At 42.6% G+C, this 20,647-nt stretch overlaps 2 protein-coding genes across 6 annotated transcripts in view; one reads left to right on the top strand and one right to left on the bottom strand.

Moving 5' to 3' along the window:
• The window catches only part of Gk (glycerol kinase), a 111,500-nt gene extending 102,591 nt beyond the window's left edge, over positions 1 to 8,909 (bottom strand). For all 5 annotated transcript variants that reach the window (XM_004663686.3, XM_045140907.1, XM_045140906.1 and 2 more), the window contains exon 1: positions 8,718 to 8,909. In XM_004663686.3, the coding sequence (XP_004663743.1) occupies positions 8,718 to 8,795 (78 nt within the window). In that variant the 5' untranslated portion in view covers positions 8,796 to 8,909. The remainder of the gene's footprint in view (positions 1 to 8,717) is intronic.
• Positions 8,910 to 9,178: 269 nt separating this feature from the next.
• The window catches only part of Tasl (TLR adaptor interacting with endolysosomal SLC15A4), a 149,094-nt gene continuing 137,625 nt past the window's right edge, over positions 9,179 to 20,647 (top strand). Inside the window, exon 1 of the mRNA XM_004663678.2 lies at positions 9,179 to 9,340. The gene's annotated coding sequence lies outside the window, so the exon portion shown is untranslated. The remainder of the gene's footprint in view (positions 9,341 to 20,647) is intronic.

The raw sequence follows: 20,647 nt of genomic DNA on the forward strand, positions 1-20,647 counted from the left end.
GGAGAATGGAATTACAAATGGGAAAGTGTGGGGGTGGGGAGGGAGGGAATTACCATGGAATATATTTTATAATCATGGAAAATGTTAATAAAAATTTAAAAAAAAAGAAAGAAAGAAAAAAAAAATATTAAGGGGCTGGAGAGTGGCTTAGCGGTTAAGCGCTTGCCTGTGAAGCCTAAGGACCCTGGTTCGAGGCTCGATTCCCCAGGACCCATGTTAGCCAGATGCACAAGGGGGCGCATGCGTCTGGAGTTCGTTTGCAGAGGCTGGAAGCCCTGGCACGCCCATTCCCTCTCTCTCTCTCCCATTCTCTCCCTCCCTCTCTCTCTCTCTCTCTCTGCCTCTTTCTCTCTGTCACTCTCAAATAAATAAATAAAAATGAACAAAATTTAAAAAATATATATTAAGAAACTTTAGGGGCTGGAGAGATGGCTTAGCAGTTAAGCACTAGCCTGTGAAGCCTAAGGACCCTGTTTTCAAGGCCCGAGTTCCCAGGACCCTCATTAGCCAGATGCACAAGGGGGCGCACGTGTCTGGAGTTTGTTTGCAGTGGCTGGAGGCCCTGGTGCGCCTATTCTCTCTCTCTTTCTCTCTATTTGCCTCTTTCTCTCTGTCTGTCACTCTCAAATAAATAAAATAAACAAAAAAATTAAAAAAAAAGAAGACAGAGGCTAATCTAAGCTATAAAATGACAATGAGTCTAGATCTCAAGAAAACAAAAAATGCACTGGAGAGATAGCTCAGCAGTTAAGGTACTTGCCTGGAAATCTAAAGACCTGAGTTCAACTCCCCAGTACTCATGTAAAGCCAGATGCACAAGGTAGGGTAAGCATCTGGAATTCGTTTGCAGTGGCTAGAGGCCCTGGTGCACCCATTCTCTCTCTGTCTCTCAAATAAATATAATGTTAAAAACAAAACAAAACAAAAAACAGTTGTAAAAAATAGGAGAAAAAGGAAAGAAGAGGGGAGGCTGAGGGGAGAAAAATAACTTATATATTTGTTTTGGCAAATTAAGAAAGGAAACCAGAATTAAAATTCAGTTGAGCTGGGCATGGTGGCACACACCTTTAATCCCATACTTGGGAGGCAAGGGAAGGAGGATCACCATGAGTTCAAGGCCACCCTGAGACTACATAGTGAATTCCAGGTCATCCTGGGCCAGAGTGAGACCCTACCTTGGAAAACCAAATAATAATAATAATAATAATAATAATAAAATTCAGTTGATGTATTAAAGAGAAATTAAGATCTAGGGGCTGGCAGGATGGCTAAACAGTTTAAAGACACTTGCAGGTAAAGTCTGCCCACCTGAGTTCAATTTCCCACCCAGGTAAAGCCAGATGCAAAAAGTGGTACATGTGTCTAGCATTCCTTTGCAGGGGAACAGGCTCTGTGTGCCCATATACACATGCATGCACACACACATACATGCAAATAAACCAACAAAATAAACTTGGCATGGTGGTGTATACCTTTTACTCCAGTATTTGGGAGGCTGAGGTTGGAGTGAGTTCAAGACCAGCCTGGAGCTACAGAGCGAGTCCCAGGTCAGTCTGGACTAGAGTGAGACCCTATGCTAGAAAACTAAAATAAAATCTATCCATTAGCTGGGGCTGGTGGCGCATAACTGTGATCATAGTATTAGGAAGGTGAAAGCAGGAGGATTAGGAGGTCAAGGTCATCCCCAGACACATAGCCAACCTGGATTACATGAGATCTTAAAAAAAAAGAAAAAAAGACTCAATAAATTGTTCTTTGGAAACAAAACAGATGTTCATTTGGTATGTAGAGATAGTTTAAGAAATGCAAAAATAAGTCAGTGTTGAAAGGAGGACCCTGTACACAATCATAGCAGGTATACAATTATAATACAAGGAAAGTAGATAAGAGCTATTAATAGTGGTATAAAAAAAGAGCCATAGGGAGTTGGGGTGGGCCTCAATGGTAAAGTTCTTGTATAGCATGTGTATGGCCCTACATTTAATCTTCAGCACCCCAAAGAAATAAGTAAAAGCAAGTAAACAACTCCTACAGGAAGAAGGAGAAGTTCTGACTAAACTCTTAAGAAATGGCAGTTGAACTGCTACTTACAAATCTAATAGAAAGAATCAAGGTGGGGTAAGGAGAGGAAGCATTCGCCTTGGATAGAGCACAAATAAAACTCTCCTCATGAGAGAAAATCAATACTAGTAAAGAGAAAAAAAGAGCTTGGAGAGGTTACTGATCTTCCCTACTTTAAATATGTAAATTGTCTGAATAATGGTTAGATTATATGAATATCTTTAACTCTATACACTTTCTTATGGAAGTTCCTATACACTGTGTCCTTTCTGAGAAGGTAAGCATAAGTAATTATTTCAAGTCCTCATTACATGGTGGCACAGAGACCAGAAGTTTACAATTGAAACCCTTATTCAGCAAATCCACTATTTGCATTTCCCAAGGAGTAGTTTACAACCAGAGGAAACACCATATCATAATATTCCCATGTTTTTCTTTTTTTTTTTGAACTTTTATGTTTTCATATACCTAATTGCATATTATGTCATATAACTCATAGAACATATGTTTAAACCCCAATATTTTATTTATTTATTTATTTATTTTATTTTTATTTTTATTTTTTTACATTTTTTTATTTATTTATTTGAGAGCGACAGACAGAGAGAAAGACAGATAGAGGGAGAGAGAGAATGGGCGCGCCAGGGCCTCCAGCCTCTGCAAACGAACTCCAGATGCATGCGCCCCCTTGTGCATCTGGCTAACGTGGGACCTGGGGAACCGAGCCTCGAACCGGGGTCCTTAGGCTTCACAGGCAAGCGCTTAACCGCTAAGCCATCTCTTCAGCCCCCCATGTTTTTCTTTCCTTCCCACAGTATCACTTATTTGCCTTTGAAACATTATTTAATAGCTGTTTATCAAAGAGCAAAAGGATTTATCAACAATATTTATTTATTTATTTATCTATTTTGGATTTTTGAGGTAGGGTCTCACTCTAACCCAGGCTGACCTGGAATTCACTATGGAGTCTCAAGGTGGTCTCGAACTCATGGCAATCCTCCTACCTCTGCCTCCTGAGTGCTGAGATTAAAGGCGTGCACCACCATGCCCGGCTCCAGAATTTGTTTTAAAAAATGCATTGATTCATTTGAGCTGGGCGTGGTGGCACACACCTTTAGTCCCAGCACTTGAGAGGCAGAGGAGGGAGGATCCCTGGAAGTCTGAGGTCAGTCTGAGACTACAGAGTGAGTTCCAGGTCAGCCTGGACTAGAATGAGACCCTGTCACAAAAAAATAAAATAAATACATAAGTTAGCCAGGCATGGTGGCACACGCTTTTAATCCCAGCACTTGGCAGAAAGAGGTAGGAGAACTGTCATGAGTTTGAGGTCACCCCTGAGAACATAGTGAATTCCAGGCCAGCCTGAGTTAGACCCTGCCTTGAAAAACAATTTATTTGCAATTGTGTATGTGCTTGTGGGGGGTGTACCTCTTGCCACTGCAAATGAACCCCCAAGGATTACTTTTTTTTATTGTTGAACAGTGTACTTTATGTTCAGAAAAGCAAGCATCAACAGAAAGACCTAAATCAATCATATTTAGAAAGTAAATCTGCAATATTGATTTTTTTCTGAGGCCTTATGACCAGAATTGGGGCAGAGATGAGGGAAAAGAGGGAAAACACATGATGTATCCATATGAAATACATTGTTAATAGTAACACATACAAAAGGATTACTTTTAGCATTGGGTTTACATACAAATTGTTTTGGGTTTTCAGAACCGTAACTGGGCCTGCAAGTACCTTTAACTGCTAAGTCTTCTTCTCAGCCCCTATTTTTACCTATTTTATTTTCAAGGGGAGAGAGAAAATGTGAATATGAATCGATGGGCGTGCCAGGGCCCTCAGCTGCTGCAAAGGAAGTGTCTTGACACGTTTCACTTTATGCATCTGGCTTTACACGGATACTAGAAAATCGAACTTGGGTCATTAGGCTCTGCAGGCATGCACATTAAATATTAAGCCATCAATTTTCACATATTTTCTAAGCAGAATGGGAATATTCTGAAATGAAACCTTAACTTTTTCATTAAGAGGCCAATAAATGAAACCCAAGTTATCTAGTTTTACAAATAAGTGCCGTTAACCACTGAGCAATCACTCCAGCCCATAAATTTTGTTTTATTTTGGTTTTTGAGGTAGGGTCTTACTCTATCCTAGGTCAACCTGGAACTCACTGTGTAGTTCCAGACTAGTCTTGAACTCAGGATCCTATCTCTGCCTCCCAAGTGCTGGGATTAAAGGTGTGTGCCACCATGCCTGGCTCTACAATATTATTTTTAACTTATTTATTCAAAACCTAATTTTTTACAATTTCATTTATTTGGGAGACACAGAGACAGAATATGGGCATGCAGGGTCTCCTGCTATTGAACAAACTCTGTGCCACTTTGTACATCTGGCTTTCTATGGGTACTGGGGATTTGAACTAGGGTAGATAGGCTTTGCAGGCAAGCGCTTTAATAGCTGAGCCCTCTCCAGCCCAAAACCTATTTTTATTTTGAGACAAAGCTCTCGCATGCTTGGCTATGTAGCTGAGAATAACCTTAAACTCCTTATCCTCCTGCTTCCCACCTTTAAGATGCTAGGATTACAGATATGTACCACCACACACCCAGCTTCTGAAAATCAATTTTTTTAGTGGTTCTAAGGTAGGGTCTCACTCTAGTCAAGGATAATTTGTAGCTGACTCAGTAGTCCCAGGCTGGCCTCAAACTCATGGTGATTCTCCTACCACTGCCTCCCAAGTACTGTGATTAAAGTCATGTATTACCATGCCCAGGTGAAACTCAAGTTTTTTTTTAAAAAAATATTTTATTTACTTATTAGAAAGACAGGAAGAGAGAGAAAGAATGGGTGTGCCAGGGCCTCTAGCCACGACAAATGAACTGCAGATGAATGTGCCACCTTGTGCATCTAGCTTACATGGGTTCTGGGGAAATCGAACCTGGGTCTCAGAATGGCCTCAAATTCATGGCAGTTCTCCTACCTCTGTTGCCCAAGTGCTGGGATTAAAGGCATGTGCCACCACGCCTGGCCTTGAAACTCAATTTTTGGTGGTATACTTTGCTCATATTACCCATTGAGCAGATGGTTGTAGAATGATGTAGAACGATGCCTTCAGGCAACAAAATCTTACTGACCAGAAACAGCCTGCAGTACAGAAACAGCCTGCAGTAATCAGGAAGAATCAAAAAGAAGTATACCTCTACAATCAGGAATATATGAATATATATATATATATATATATATATATATATATATATATATATATATATATTTACTCACTTTCACATAAGGCAAATGCTATACAAACTTCAGAACAATTAGCATGCTTAGTTTGACCACAGTGTATTGCTTCACAAACTAGTAGTTGCTATCACTTAGGAACTGGAAGAAGGAAAAAAATGGAAGATTTTACTGAAGACTCTTAAGCTGGCAGCTTTTCTTAAGGAAATTGATGTTCTGGCATCTCTGGGCTTATATTTCTGGCTCATAATCAATAGCTGTCCCCTTGGCATGCTGTATTCTCCCTAGTGTATACTTACCCTCTTCATCCTGCCTGGCCCCTGCAGCAGACATTAGTGTGACGATTCTTTTATTTGTTTGTTTTCTAAGGTAGGGTCTCATTCTAGTCCCACACTTATCTGGCACTCTCTAGGCCCAGGCTGGCCTCAAACTCACATCCTACCTCTGCCTCCCAAGTGCTGAGATTAAAGGTGTACACCACCACCCCAAGATAGTGTGACAGTTCTTGAATACAGCTTTAAAAAGCATCCCTCATGGGGGCTTACATCTATAATTGAAGCACTTGGAAGTCTGAAGCAGGAGGATCACAAAAGACAAGGCCAATATAGGCTTCGTAGCAAGTTCCAAGTTAGCCTGTAGTACAAAATGAGACTATCTCAAAAAATATATATATAAATAAGCCTGGCATGGTGGCACCCGCCTTTAATCCCAGCACTAGGGCGGCAGAGGTAGGAGGATTACCGTGAGTTTGAGACCACCCTGAGAATACATAGTGAATTCCAGGTCAGCCTGAGCTACAGTGAGACCCTACATCGAAAAACCAAAAAAACAAAGCAAACAACAAGAAAAAAGAAAGAAAGAAAGAAAGAAAGAAAGAAAGAAAGAAAGAAAGAAAGAAAGAAAGAAAGAAAGAAAGAAAGAAAGAAAGAAAGAAAGAAAGAAAGAAAGAAGGCAGGCAGGCAGGCAGGCAGGCAGGCAGGCAGGCAGGCAGGCAGGCAGGCAGGCAAGCAAGCAAGCTAGCTAGCTAGCTAGCTAGCTCAGGTTGGTGGCACATGGACCTAATCCCAGGAATCAGAAGGATGGCCACAAGGTTGAGGTCAGCTTGCACTACACAGTAAGACCCTATCAAAATTAACAAAAAAAAAGGTCTGGAGAGATTGCTTAGTGATTAAGGCACTCACCCGTTAAGCTAAGGACCCAGGTTCGATTCCCCAGGACCCACATAATGCCAGATGCACAAGGTGGCCCATGCGTCTGGAGTTGGCAGTGGCTGGAGGCCCTGGAACACCTATTCTCTCTCTCTCCCCTCCCTCTCTCTATCTTTCTATCTCTCATATAAATAAATAAAAATAAAATATTTTTTACAAAGGTGGTTCACATGTCTCAATGGTCTTAAGTTGAGACGATAATAATGATGGTACTTTTATTCAAATCCAATTGAGAATACTTTTTTTTACTTATGATCTAAGATTAATTTATAACATTTATATGAACATAAGACAATATGAAACCTCTCTGGGTTAATCAAAAGGTATAAAAGAAAGCTATGGAATGTCTGGGACACTCAAACCAAGGTTAAATCACTGTTTGATTGAAAGTGACTGAGGGCTGAAGAGATGGTTTAGCAGTTAACATGTTTGCCTGCAAAGGACCCAGGTTCGATTCCCCAGAACCCATGTAAGCCATATGCACATGGTGTCACATAAGTCTGGAGTTTGCTTGCAGTGGCTAGATTCCCTGGTGTGCCCATTCTCTCTCTTTCTTTGTCATATATCTTGAAAAAACTGAACTGAAGCTGGGCGTGGTAACACAGGCCTTTATTCTCAGCAGAGGTAGGGGGGTCACCATGAGTTCGAGGCCACCCTGAGAATACAGAGTAAATTCCAGGTCAGCCTGAGTTAAAGTGAAACCCTACCTCAAAAAATGAAAAAAAAAAAAGAACTGAAAATTTCTCAGTTTAGTAGAGAGCTGTCAGGATCAAAACATAAATGCAGTTTTCAGTCAAATACCAGCTAAACAGTACACACAAACAAATACAAGGAGGCAAAGGAAGTAAATAACTCAGGAATAAGGTGTAGTTGGCCAGTGTCTGCCTAAGCATGCTAGAAGCCCTAAGTTCTACCCCCAGGATCACAAAATAAATAAATAAATAACACAGGGAAAGTGATGCTAGGTATAGAAATAGAGTTTTAAAAAAAGTCATGAGCCATGCACGGTGGCGCATGCCTTTAATCCCAGCATTCCAGAGACAGAGGTAGGAGGATCGCTGAGAGTTCGAGGCCGCCCTGAGGCTACATAGTGAATTCCAGGCCAGCCTGGACCAGAGACCCTACCTTGGAAAAACAGAAGCAAAAGAAGTCACTGAATATTTACACCAACTTGCCTGGTTACTCAAATACCCATTAAAGCATGCACTTTCACCAGGAAATACTCGTTAAATTGCTTTTAAATGATCCTCCTGAACTCAATTCTAGAACACTTTAAGAGCAAGTTTTCTAGCTTTGGGTGCTGGCACACGTCTGTAAGTCCAGCACCTGCCAGGTTTAGGCAGGAGGATCAGGAGTTCTAGTCTACCTTGGACTACAGAGATCTTGTTTCAAAAAAAGAAATACAGCAAGTTTCCTAACTGTACAAAACTAGTCAGCAGAATTACTTAAATAGCGCCTCTTAATGGTTAAAAATTCTACTCATGCAAGGTAAAAAGAGAAACAGAACTACCCTATCACATTACACTGCCAAGTACAGTGGACAATGTTTGTAATGGGCAAAGTATCAGAATTGCAATTTTCAAGCCTCTGAAATTAAATCGATTTCGGCAAAGCAATGTAGTGTATTTCCTAATTTGTTCTACCACCCCCTCAGTATTCCACCCTGTGCAGTTTCTGGGGGAGACGATGACAATGCATCATCACGCTGATACTTTATTCCTTCTACCGCTCCAAAGGACGCTACCACAGCCGTGACACAGCTTTCCCTCCATCCAAGGACGTCCTACGCCCAGCAGGCCAAATGCTGCCGGGGAAGACGGCTGCAGCGGTCAAAGTGACCACCTGTCCCCTGCTGCACGCGGGCTTCGGTGCGGATGCTCAGACGAGGGTACCCACTCCCTTAGAGGGGAGGAGATCCCTCCCCTCCCCCGGTTATTAAGTGACCTAGCTTCCTCCACCAAGGCTGCGACCGTTCAACCCTGCCGCAGGGGTCTTGGGAGGCCGAGATCCCCAGGCCGGGGCAGGGCAGCCTCGGGGTGCTAGGTCCCTCTTCGGCCTCCCTTCGTTGCACAGCGGCCAGGGCCCACGACTGCAGTGGCGCGGGATCGGGGAGGCGATTCCCCCTGTTTTCCGTGTCCCCGAGGGGGGGGGGCTCCCGCCCCGGTTCAACAGCTCAAGAGATGTCACCGGGGGGCTCACCAAGAAACGTGTCGAGCTGGTACCCTGGTCCACTGCGCCCACCAATGGTCCCAATACTGCTTTCTTCGCGGCTGCCATGAAATCGACTTCAGGTCGGCGAGTTCTCGCGGTCTGTCTCCGGGGTGACCGCGACGAGCTGAAGAGGGGCGGCCGGCGGGAGCTGAGCACGGGCGGGCGCGCTGGTGCTGAAGGCTCGGAGCGCGCGGAGGCAGCCCCTTTACCCGCGCCGAGCCTCGTCACCCCGCCCCTCCGCCCCAGGCCCCGCCCCGGACTGCGAGCCCCAGCACTCCGGAGGGCGTGGCCAAGGGGGGGGCGCTGTCTGTACAGCCGACCAATTAGCGAACGCGGAAAGAGGCCGGAGGCGCGGACAGTCAGAGGCCGGGCAGACGTCACGGGGCGGGGCCTGGGCGCGGCGGAGGCGGTGGCCCAGGCAAGCGGGTCACGTGGGAGGAGTCCTGGGAGCCGAGGGTGGAGGCGAGTGCGGCCCGCTGGCGTGCTGGTACCTCGAGCTCTGGAAAGGACACACCTCCACCCGCGCCTTGGGGCTGCCGCTTGCGGACCAGAGTCCCGGAGCGTAGAACGGGCCTATTCCCTCTCGGAATGTAGGCTGTGGCGAGCAGGACGTGAGTCTCCGGGTGATCGAATCCCGGCCAGGCCTTCCCGCGCTTCCCACGCCCCGCCCACCTTCCCCGTGCTTGACCCCTTGCTAAGAACTTCTGCTGGGATCGACCCCACGTGAGCCCTGCTGAGGGGGCAGTGCGAATCCCACACCTTTGCAAGCTTTTCAGGGACAAGGAACGCGGAAGTTCTTTCCAGTTCAGCATTTAAAGAAAACAATCCAAAATCTTCCTTGCTGAGTCCCTCTATTTGTCCAACCAAGACAGAAGGCACCCGTCACGTCCCTGTCCTGAAGCGCCCTGGCTCTTTGCTTGGCTTCACGCGGGTGTCCCCTCCCCTATACGCCATTTCCGCTCCCTCTATTAACTTCTCTGGACAGAGGAGAGAGAAAAAAAGATGGGATTCTCATTTGACCTTGAGTTTACCTTGCCAAGATCCTTTGGAAATGTATGTTCTAGGGGCTCTCCAACTTTGGACTGGAGCCACAGCGAGAAATAGTTGTGGAACAACTTGAAGCTATGTGTGTGTACGTTTCACGTGCATTTATTTATATAAAATAGTAGATATATAATACATTATGGGGGCTAGGGAGATGGCTCAGCTATTAAAGACACTTAATTGCAAAGCTCAGGTTCAGTTTCCCAGTACTTAGTAAAGCCAGATGACAATGTAACCCACACATTTGGAATTTGATTTTTTTTTTTTTTCCGCTGTAGCCCAGGCTGACCTGGAATTCACTATGTAGTCTGGAGTTAAAGGTGTGCGCCACCAGGCCCCGCCTGGCTAATTTGGAGTTCTTTTGCAGTGGCAAGAGGACCAGGGCCCACCAATTCTCTGTCTCTTTCTGTCTGCGAACAAATGAAAATAAATATATTTTATATTCACCTGTATTTTGAATATTTCCTAAAAATGTTTTTTCCATGTTACACATTCTAGATCGTTTGTGGTATGGCATATCATGTTTAGTAATTTCCATGGTGATACACTTGGGAAGTAGACAGGAGGATGAGTTCAAGGTCATCAGGTAGCAAGTTTGAGGCCAGTCTGGGGCAAAAAGTCAGACCCTGTCTAGAAATCTAGGCATAGTGGTAGCTAAAACATGTGATTCTAGCACTTGGGAGGCTATGGTAGAATTGTGAGTTCAAAGCTTGCCTGTTCTACAGAGTGAGTTCCAGGTCCCTCTACGCTAATGTTAGACCCTGCCCCCCCCAAAAAAAATTAAAAGAGCTGAGCATGGTAATATTTGTCTTTAATCCCAGCACTCAGGAGGTAGATGTTAAGAGACTAGCTGTGAGTTGGAGGCCAGCCTGGGACTATAGAGTTAGTTCCAGGACATCCTGGGCTAGTGTTACTGTTAAGGAACTAGGACAACTTGCCTCTAAAAGCTGTGACAGGCATTAACTGAGTAAGTTATATGAATAACCATTTCTTTGGTTCTAGATGTGGGTAAAAACAAAAGCACCACCCCTACCACGTTGAACCATTTAAAAAAAAATCCCTGACCATGTTTGAACTTTCACACACTTTTGGCTCAGATTCCAACAGGACAGCAAATTATTTGTTTAGCAGCACAGTGGGGATCAGAATTTCAGAATAGGACTGGAGGTACATGAGAGAGCCTTAGCTAATTGATCCCGTGGTTCTTACAATAGTGTCTGCCATCTTCATTCTTTCACCAAACAAAGCCAAAATATGATTTGAATTTTCAGAAGCCGTGCACACCTAAATGTCCTCTAAGGGACTAGGGAAGAACAAAGGGTAAGGTCCCAAATGGAAGAATTTAACAGAGCCAACGTAAACTCCACACCCTAAATATGTACTCTAAACCATATTTTAGAAGCAGCTCCTTTTATCTGGCACCTGAAATCCCAGCATTTCAAATGTAAAGAAGTAGGAGGATTAGGAGTACAACATCACCCAGGGCTCCATAGCTTTGAGATCAGCCTGACTTACATTAGAAAGAAAGAGAAAGAAATGAAGGAAGGAAGGGAGGGAGGGAGGGAGGAAGGGAAGAAAGAATTGCTAGGCATAGTGACATACACTTTTTATTTCAGCACTTGGGAGGCAGAGATAGGGGAATTGCTGTGAATTCAAGGCCACCCTGATACTATGTTGTGAATTCCAGGTCAGCCTGTGTCAGAGGGAGACCCTGCCTTGAAAAAACAAAATAATAATAATACTCTGTTTTATTTACTTACCCCTTCAAGGCCCATTTTGTAAAATACAGTAAGAGATACTGTGATCCCATTTATTTTATTTATTTTAGAGAGAAAGAGGGAGAGAATGAGAATGGGCACACCAGGGCCATGCCACTGCAAACAAATTCCAGATACATGTGCCACTGTGTATCTGGCTTTACATGGGTACTAGGGAATTGAACCAGGGTCGTTAGGCTTTTCAGGCAAGTGCTTTTACTGTAAAACCATCGCTCCAGCCCCTTGTGATTCTATTTCTATACTAGGAATGAGACACGGTTAGCACTAAGGCAGCGAACCCCAGAGGGTAGAAGTTACGCACTTGTTTGAGACCAGCTAGTCTCCTGTGGCACAACCAGAGATAGAATTTCATTCTCCTAACATCAAACTTCATGCCCTTTCCAGCAGCCTTAATGAGTGGAAGCTTAAGCGAATTTGAAAGGAAAATGAATGGAAAAGAAGATAGGATGCTAGTTCTCTTTGGTCTCTCTACCACATACCCCAGATCTGAAAACAAGTCAGTACTAGAACCCCTGGTCTGAAAATACAAAAACCTTGGGCTTGGCACTGTCATTCAACTCTTAATCTTCACGACCTTGAGTAATTCATGGCTTCCTTTTGCTCATTTGTAAAATAGGGAAAATGTCACTGACGCTGACGTGGATGGGTTGACATGAGACTTAACTGATGTAATGTCCCTGTCACAAGCAGTACAGTTAAGTAGAAAAAGGCAAGATGCAGCTTTAGATTCAGGTCTGTTTCCACCCAAGAACCCCGGATGTGAAGACCAGGACTAAGGTTGTACATACACATCATTTAAGGAGTCTTAGTCATGGAAAGTTCATGCAGGGATAATTTATTTTGACTTTGATTTATTTTTATTTTTGAGACAGGGCCTTTGACATAGCTCACAGATTTGCTATGTAGCTGAGGATGACCATGAAAACTTCTCCTCAAGTGCTAGGATTATAGGATTATAGGGATGGGCTGCCACGCCTGTCCCACCCTTGGATTATTTCTGCTTTTTAGACTAGGAAACCAATGTTAACCAGATGGTTCACTCATTCCTTCTCTGGTTTTTCCTGTTCTTTGTTACCTTACACAGAATTTGCATAAACAGACAACTTAGGGGAATTTTTATTTTTCCTCTCTCTGTTAAGACTCCTTGATCTTGCCATATTTGCCTATGAAAGTACTAGCACCAATCAGCTGGGTGTGGTGGCTCATTCCTGTAATCTTAACATTCAGAAGACTGAGGCTGGAGGGTGGCTCTGTGGCAAAGTAAGGCACCCCAGGTGACCTACTAGCCACAAGTTTTAGAGATGTGAATAAAACCATGTCGTATATTTTAGCCCGAGAAAGCTTCCAGCCATTGCACCTACTGAATGAGTGGCCCAGTTGAACAAATGGCTTCATTCATTTTCACTGGAAGTCAAAAATCACGCAGCTGAATTGAGGAGACTAAGCAATGGTTGTTGTTTATAGCCATTTAGTTTTGGAATTATTTGCCATGCAGCAATAGATAAAAGGTCCATTTAGTATATTTGGTGTGATCACTACACAACTTATTTCTTGCTGTTTTATAATCATGAGACTGGATCTTTTTTGTAATTTTTTAAATTTTTAATTTTATTTGCAAGCAGAGAGAGAGGAGACAGAGGGAGAATGGGTGCGCCAGGGCCTCTAAATTCTGCAAATGAACTCCAGATGCATGCACCCCCTTATACATCTGGCTTATATGGGTACTGGGGAATCAAAACTGGATCCTGCGGCTTCACAGGGAAGCGCCTTAACCACTAAACCATCTCTCCAGGCCCTAGATCTTTGAAAAAAGTAAAAAAAATGAGCATGAACATTTTTTTTTCATTTTCCAAACATGCTTGGAACCCTTGTAAGTACTACAAGTTGATAATTTTCAGTTTGAAAATTTGCTGTTGACAAGGTTCTAGGATATTAACAGTACCTAGACAGGCTGGAGAGATGGATTAGTGGTTAAGGTATTTGCCTGTAAAGCCTAAAGACGCAGGTTTGGTTCCCTATAACCAATGTAAGCCAGATGTACATTGTGGCACCATGCGTCTGGTGGTCATTTGTGGTGTCTCGTTTCTCTCTGATAAATGAATATATAAATAAATAAAATACTAATAAAAATTGTACCTGGGACATTCTCAAGGTCATGTTTGGATTTATTAAGGGCAAGGTGGTACTTAAGATGGGACCACTGGTTACTTTGGCTGTTTGCTTCTTTTTAAAATTTTTCATAATTATTTATTTATTTATGAGAAAGTGAAGGAGGGAAGAAAGAGAAAAAAGAGGCAGATAGAATGGGTGCTCGAGCCAATGTAAACGGACTCCAGACACATGTGTCACCTTGTGCATCTGGCTTACGTGGGTACTGGGGAATCGAACATGAGTCCTTAGGTTTCACAGCCAACCATCTTAACTGCCAAGCCCTCTCTCTAGCCCTTTTAAAAATATTTTATTTATTTATTTGAGAGACAGAAAGAGAAAAAAAGGCAGAGGGGGGAGGGAGATAATGTGCACACCAGGGCCCTACTGCAAACTCACTCCAGATACCTTATGCATCTGACTTACATAGGTACTGTGTAATTGAACCTGGGTCCTTAGGCTTCACAGACAAGTGCTTTAACTGCTAAGCCAGCTCTCCAGCACCAGTCAGCAATGTTCTAGAGAAGACAAAATCAGGTGCATTGAGGGTGGTATGGTTGTAGACAAAATCTTCTTTTGAAACTAGGTTGTTTTTTTTTTTTAATTTTCTTTCTTTTCTTTTTTGTTTTTGAGACAGGGTCTACTCTTTGACCCATGTTGATCTGTAACTTGCTGTTTAACCCAGGATGGTCTCAAATTTGTAGCAATCTCCTGCTTCAGTCTCCCTCCTGCTGGCCTTACAAATGTAAATCACTATACCCAGGTTTATCTGGCTGTTCTAGTTCCTTACTTGACCATCCTTTTGGTTTTTCAGTGTGATATTCACCTCATATTCCCATGCTTTCTCTCTTATGTACATGCTCATCTTGTCTTTTCTTTACTATGCCATGTCCCAAGCTTCTACTGGCTAATAGAAAAGAGACAAAGGGGCTGGAGAAATGGCATAGTGGTTAAACGCTTGCCTGTGAAGCCTAAGGACCCCGGTTCAAGGTTCGATTCCCCAAGACCCACGTTAGCCAGATGCACAAGGGGGCATATGTGTCTGGAATTTGTTTGCAGTGGCTGGAGGCCCTGGCGCGCCTCTTTCTCCCTCTGTATGTCGCTCTCATATAAATAAATAAAAATAAATAAATTTAAAAAAAGAAAAGACACAGAGGGCTGGAGAGATTTCTCAGTGGTTAAGGTGCTTGCCTGCAAAGCCAAAAAAACTGGGTTTTACTCCCTAGTACCCATGCAAAGCCAGATGCACAAAGTGGCACATGCATCTGGAGTTCATTTGCAGTGGCTAGAGGCCCTGACACCCTCACCCTCATTTCTACCCCTGACTGACTTTCTCTCAATCTCTTTCTCTGATTGCAAATAAATAAATAAATGTTTTTATTTAATCTGTTAAAAAAAAAAAAGAGGCAGAGATGTAAGTTCTTTTTATTTTCATGCCTTTTGCCATTATATGGAGAGAGGTAAAAATATGGTTACCTGGGGCTGGAGAGATGACTTAGTGGTTAACACACTTGTCTGCAAAGCCTGAGGACCCAGGTTCAATTCTCCACATAAACCAGACATACATGATGGCACATGTATCTGGAGTTCGCTGGCAGTGGCTAGAGACCCTGGTGCACCCATTCTCTCTCCCTCCCTCCCTCCCTCCCCCCCCCCTCTCTCTCTCTCTGTCTTTCTCTCCCTCTCTCCATCTCAAATAAATAACTTTTTAAAAAATATATGGTTACTAACAAAAATGCAACCTGAACCATACTTGTATTCACATGCTACATTTATATTACTTTTTTGTTGTTGTTTTTTCGAGATAGGGTCTCACTCTAGCTCAGGCTGACTTACAATTCACTATGTAGTCTAAGGGTGCCCTCGAACTCAAGGCAATGCTCCTACTTCTGCCTTTGGAGGGCTGGGATTAAAGGCATGTGCCACCACACCCAGATTATATTACATTTCCAATTGTGCAGGCCTGACTTTTTAAGTACTCTTGTTTAATACTTTATTTATTTATATATTTATGAGAGAGAAAGAGAGGGAGAGAAGAAGCAGATAAAGAATGGGCATTCCAGGGTTTACAGCCACTGCAAAGCAACTCCAGATACATGTACCACCTTGTGCATCTGGCTTTACGTGGTATTGGGGAATCAAACCTGGGTCTTTAGGCTTTGTAGGCAAATGCCTTTACCACTGGGTTACCTCTCCAGCCTCAAGTGATCTTTCATACTTTCAAATTGTGTAAGGGAAGCCATATTTGTCTTCCTGTACAAGTCATGAAGTGGGCATAAATTATATTATTGGATGGCTGAGGAGAGTCCATTAACTTCAGTGAGATTGTATTTAGTTACTGTACATAAATGTGCTATAGGAAAGAAAAGAGCTTTCCATTTCATTTATTTATTTGACAGAGAGAGAAAGAGGGAGAGAGAGAAACAGAGAAAGAGAGAGAGAGAGAGAGAGAATGGGCACAGCAGGGCCTCTGGCCACTGCAAACCAACTCCAGATGCATGTGCTACCTTGTGTACCTGGCTAACGTGGGTCCTGGGGAACCGAACCTTGGTCCTTTGGCTTTGCAGGGAAATGCCTTAACTGCTCAGCTCTCCCTCCAGCCCCCCCCCATTTCATTATTTAGGGTCCAAAGTAAATTAGGAAATTGATTAGGAAGAGAATACACCATTTAACAGCCTTCTAAGATGGAGTCTTATTATGTGGTCCAGATGGGCTTTGATTCATAGTAACACTCCTGTCTTGGCGTTGCAAGTGCTTGGATTACAGGCATGTTCCAGCTTTCGTTTTTTGTTTTTTTTTTTTTTTAAGTTTTATTTATTTATTTATTTGAGAGAGTCAGAGACACAGAGAGAAAGACAGACAGACAGACAGATTTTTTTTTTTTTTTGAGGCAGGGTGTCACTCTAACCCAGGCTGACCTGGAACTTATTCTGTAGCCCAGGCTGGTCCCAAACCTGTGGTGATCTTCCTTCCTCAGCTTCTGAGTGCTGGGATTCCTGGGCCACCACACCAGGCCTGTGTGCCACTGTTCAATGCCTGACTTACATTCTCTTCTTAAATGGGAAACAATGTTTTTTAAGACATTCCATATTATTCTTAGGAGTAAATCTCTTTTGTGAGGGGAATTTTTTTTTTGAGATGTTGGGGGTGTATTTTGTTTTTGAGATGAGAGTCTTACCTTATTCATTTCAAACTCATGGTTGCAATTGATCCTCCATCTTAGCTTCCTGAATGGCTAGGATCTTAGGCTCATTCTATCATGCTCTGCTTAGAGTTCATTTGTATTAATTAAAGGATTAGAATGAATTCTCATATTATCCAGCTCAACTGCACTTGATGACGAAAATAAGGATAAAAATCAGGGTAATGGGCTGGAGAGATGGCTTAGCGGTTTAATAATCAGGGTAAGTTGTACGAGGTTACTCAAGTTCATCGCATTGGTCACTGGTTGGTGAGATGCACATATGTGTCTAATGTATTTATTATTCTTGAAAATAAAAACTTAGTGCACATATTAATCTATAATCAGTTGATAGTACTACCTGAAAATAGTACTCTTTTCCCAAAAATAAAAATCTAAATATATATTACAAATAATTGAGCCACCACTGAAAAAAATTGTGACTTTTTGGGAAACTTTAGTATTTTTTATATTTTATTTATTTATTTGTAAGAAGGGAGAGAGGATGAGAATGGGTGCGTCAAGGCCTTTAGTCACTGCAACCAAACTCCAGATGCATGCACCACTTTGTACATCTGGCTTTACATAGGTACTGGAGAATCGAACCCAGGTCATTAGGCTTCACAGACAAATGCATTAAGTGCTGAGCCATCTCTCCAGCCTTGGAAGCTTTTATTTTTTAAATATTTTTTTTAAACCAGGGTCTTACTGTAGCCCAAGCTAACATGGAACTCACTCTATAGCCCAGGCTTGCCTCAAAGTCATAACAGTTTTCTATCCCAGCCTCCTAGGTTCTGGGATTAAAACTGTGTGCCACCATGTCCAGCTATTTTTTAAAATATATTTTTTTATTTACTGGTGTGTGTGTGTGTGTGTGTAGACACTCCAGGGTCTCTTACCAATGCAAATACTAGATGCATGAACCATTTTATGTGTGTGTGGTAGGGAATTGGACCTGGATGGGCAGGCTTGGCAAGCATCTTTAACTGCTGAGCTATCTCCTCAACCCTGAATTTAAAAATATTTTATATATATATATATGCATATACATACACACACACACACACATATATATATGTATGTTCCTCAAGGTAGGTTCTCATCTACCCTAGGCTGACCTGGAATTCACTATGTAGTCTCAGAGTGGCCTGGAACTCATAGTGGTCCTCCTACCTCTGCCTACTGAGTGCTGGGATGAAAGGTGTATACCACCACACCTGGCTTTAAATTTTATTTTACTTTATTTTTTTTCAATTTTTTTTATTAACAACTTCCATGATTATAAAAAATATCCCATGGTAATGCCCTCCCTCCCCCCACTTTCCCCTTTGAAACTCCATTCTCCATCATTTCCCCTCCCCCTCTCAATCAATCGTTCTTTTATTTTGATGTCATGATCTTTTTCTCCTCTTATGATGGTCTTATGTAGGTAGTGTCAGGCACTGTGAGGTCATGAATATCCAAGCCATTCTGTGTCTGGGGGAAACAAGTTGTAAGGAGTCCTGCCCTTTCTTTGGCTCTTACATTTTTTCCGCTTATTTTATTTTTCTTTATTTTATTATTATTTTTTTCTTGTAGCAGGGTTTTCATGTAGGCCAGGCTGACTTTGAACTCGTGATTCTCCTGCTGCCTCCCAGGGCTGGGCTAGTTTGGTGGCTTATTTATTTGAGAGAAAGACGAAGGGATGGGGGAGAGAATGGGCATACTAGGGCCTTTAACCACTGCAAATGAACTCTAGATGCATGCACCACCTTGTGTGTCTGGCTTACATGGGTCCTGGGGCATAGAACCTGGGTATTTTGGCTTTGCAGGCAAGTGCTTTAACCACCGAGCCATCTCTCCGGCCCTTTTTTTGTTGTTGTTGTTGCACTTTGGTTATTCAAATTAGCCTAGACTGACTGAAATTCACTGTGTAGTCTCAAGGTGAGACTTGAACGCAACATAATCCCCCTACCTCAGCCTCCTGAGTGCTGGGATTAAGGTATACACCACCATGCCTGGGAGAGAAAGACGGAGAGGGAGGGAGGAAGGGAGAGAATTTTCAAAGCTTATAATCAATCAAGATATATTTCAGTAGGTGAACAGGTAAAATATGGTATATCCAGACAACGAACTTATGCTATTCAGTGCTCAAATAAATCAGTTATTGAGCCATGAAAAGACATGGAGGAAACTTAAATGCATATTATTAAGTGAAATAAGTCAATGTGAAAAGGTTGCATATTGTATGCTTCCAACTATGTGACATCGGAGAAAGCCAAAACCTAAAAAGTGAAAAGATTTGTGATTTCCAATGACTCAAAGGAGGGAGAATCAGTAGTGGATGGAAAACAGGAAATTTTTAGTGCATTGAAACCTACTCTGTGTGATACATAATGGTGTACATGTGTCTTTGTATATTTGCCCAAACCCACAGAAAATTATATAATCCAAGGAGTAACTGTACTATATTGATACTGGTGATACATATCTATAATTATATCAATTAGGAGGTGGGGTCAGGAGGCTCATGAGTTCAAGGACATTCTCAGTTCTATAGCAGTTTAGAAGTCTGCCTGCGTCTCAAAAAAAAAAAAAAAAAAAGAAGAAGAAGAAGAAGAAGAAAGAAAGGAAGGAAGAAAAAGAGTGACCCCTGATGCAAACTGTGGACTTTGGATGATGATGTAACAATGCAATGTTGGCTTATTGATGGAAACAAATGCACCATTAGGTCAGGATGCTGATAATGGAGAAGGCATGCGTATTGGGAGTTTGAGCAAGGGGCATAGAGGAAATCTCAGTGTTTTCCATTTAGTTTGGCTGTGAACCAAAAAAACTCCAAGAAAATGATTTGCATTTTAAAATTTATTTTTATTTATTTGAGAGAGAGAGAGAGAGAGAGAGAGAGAGAGAGAGAGAGAATGGCACACAAAAGCCTCTAGCCAGTGCAAACAAACTCCAGACACATAAACCACCTTGTGCATCTGCCTTTCGTGGGTTCTGGGGAATCAAACCTTGGTCCTTTGGCTTTGCAAGCAAATGCCTTAACCACTAAATCATCTCTCCAGCCCTGAAATGCACTTTTTCTTTGTTTTTTCAAGGTAACATCTCACTTTAGCCCAGGGTGACCTGAAATCCACTATGGAGTCTCAGGGTGGCCTTGAAATCATGGCTATCCTCCTACCTCTGTCTCCTGAGTGTTGGGATTAGAGGCGTGGATCACCATGCCTGGCAAAAATGCATTTATAAAGACTGTAGGCTAGTATTGATATGTTTGGATGTTTCTACAGTGACTCACTCTTCTCATGGAACTGCTTGTTACTGGGCTTTCAGAATCTTACCACTTCCATTCCCTAGCTGTGACCTCCCTTCCTGCTGGCCACTTGCTTGCAAGCTTTATTCCATGCTCACAAAAATCCAGGTTATTTGAACTCTTTTTTTCATATATTTAAATATGCTTATCAGTTTAGTAAAGTTTAGAGAGAGAGAGAGAGAGAGAGAGAGAGAGAGAGAGAGAGAAGGAGGAGGAGGAGGGAGGATTTGGTGGACTGACTATATATGTAGTCAACCACAAAATCCTAGGACAATTTCAAACCCATTTTATTTTTTTTAATACCTTTATTTATTTATTTGAGAGAAAGAGAGAGAAAATGGGAGCACCAGGGCCTCTAGCCATTTTAAACAAGCTCCAGAAACATGTGCCACCATGTGCATCTGGCTTAGTGAGTTCTGGGGGATCAAACCTGGGTCTGGAGGCTTCACGAGGCAAGCACCTTAATCACTAAACC

This window comes from Jaculus jaculus, chromosome X (genome assembly GCF_020740685.1).
Source record: "Jaculus jaculus isolate mJacJac1 chromosome X, mJacJac1.mat.Y.cur, whole genome shotgun sequence".
Lineage (NCBI taxonomy): Eukaryota > Metazoa > Chordata > Mammalia > Rodentia > Dipodidae > Jaculus > Jaculus jaculus.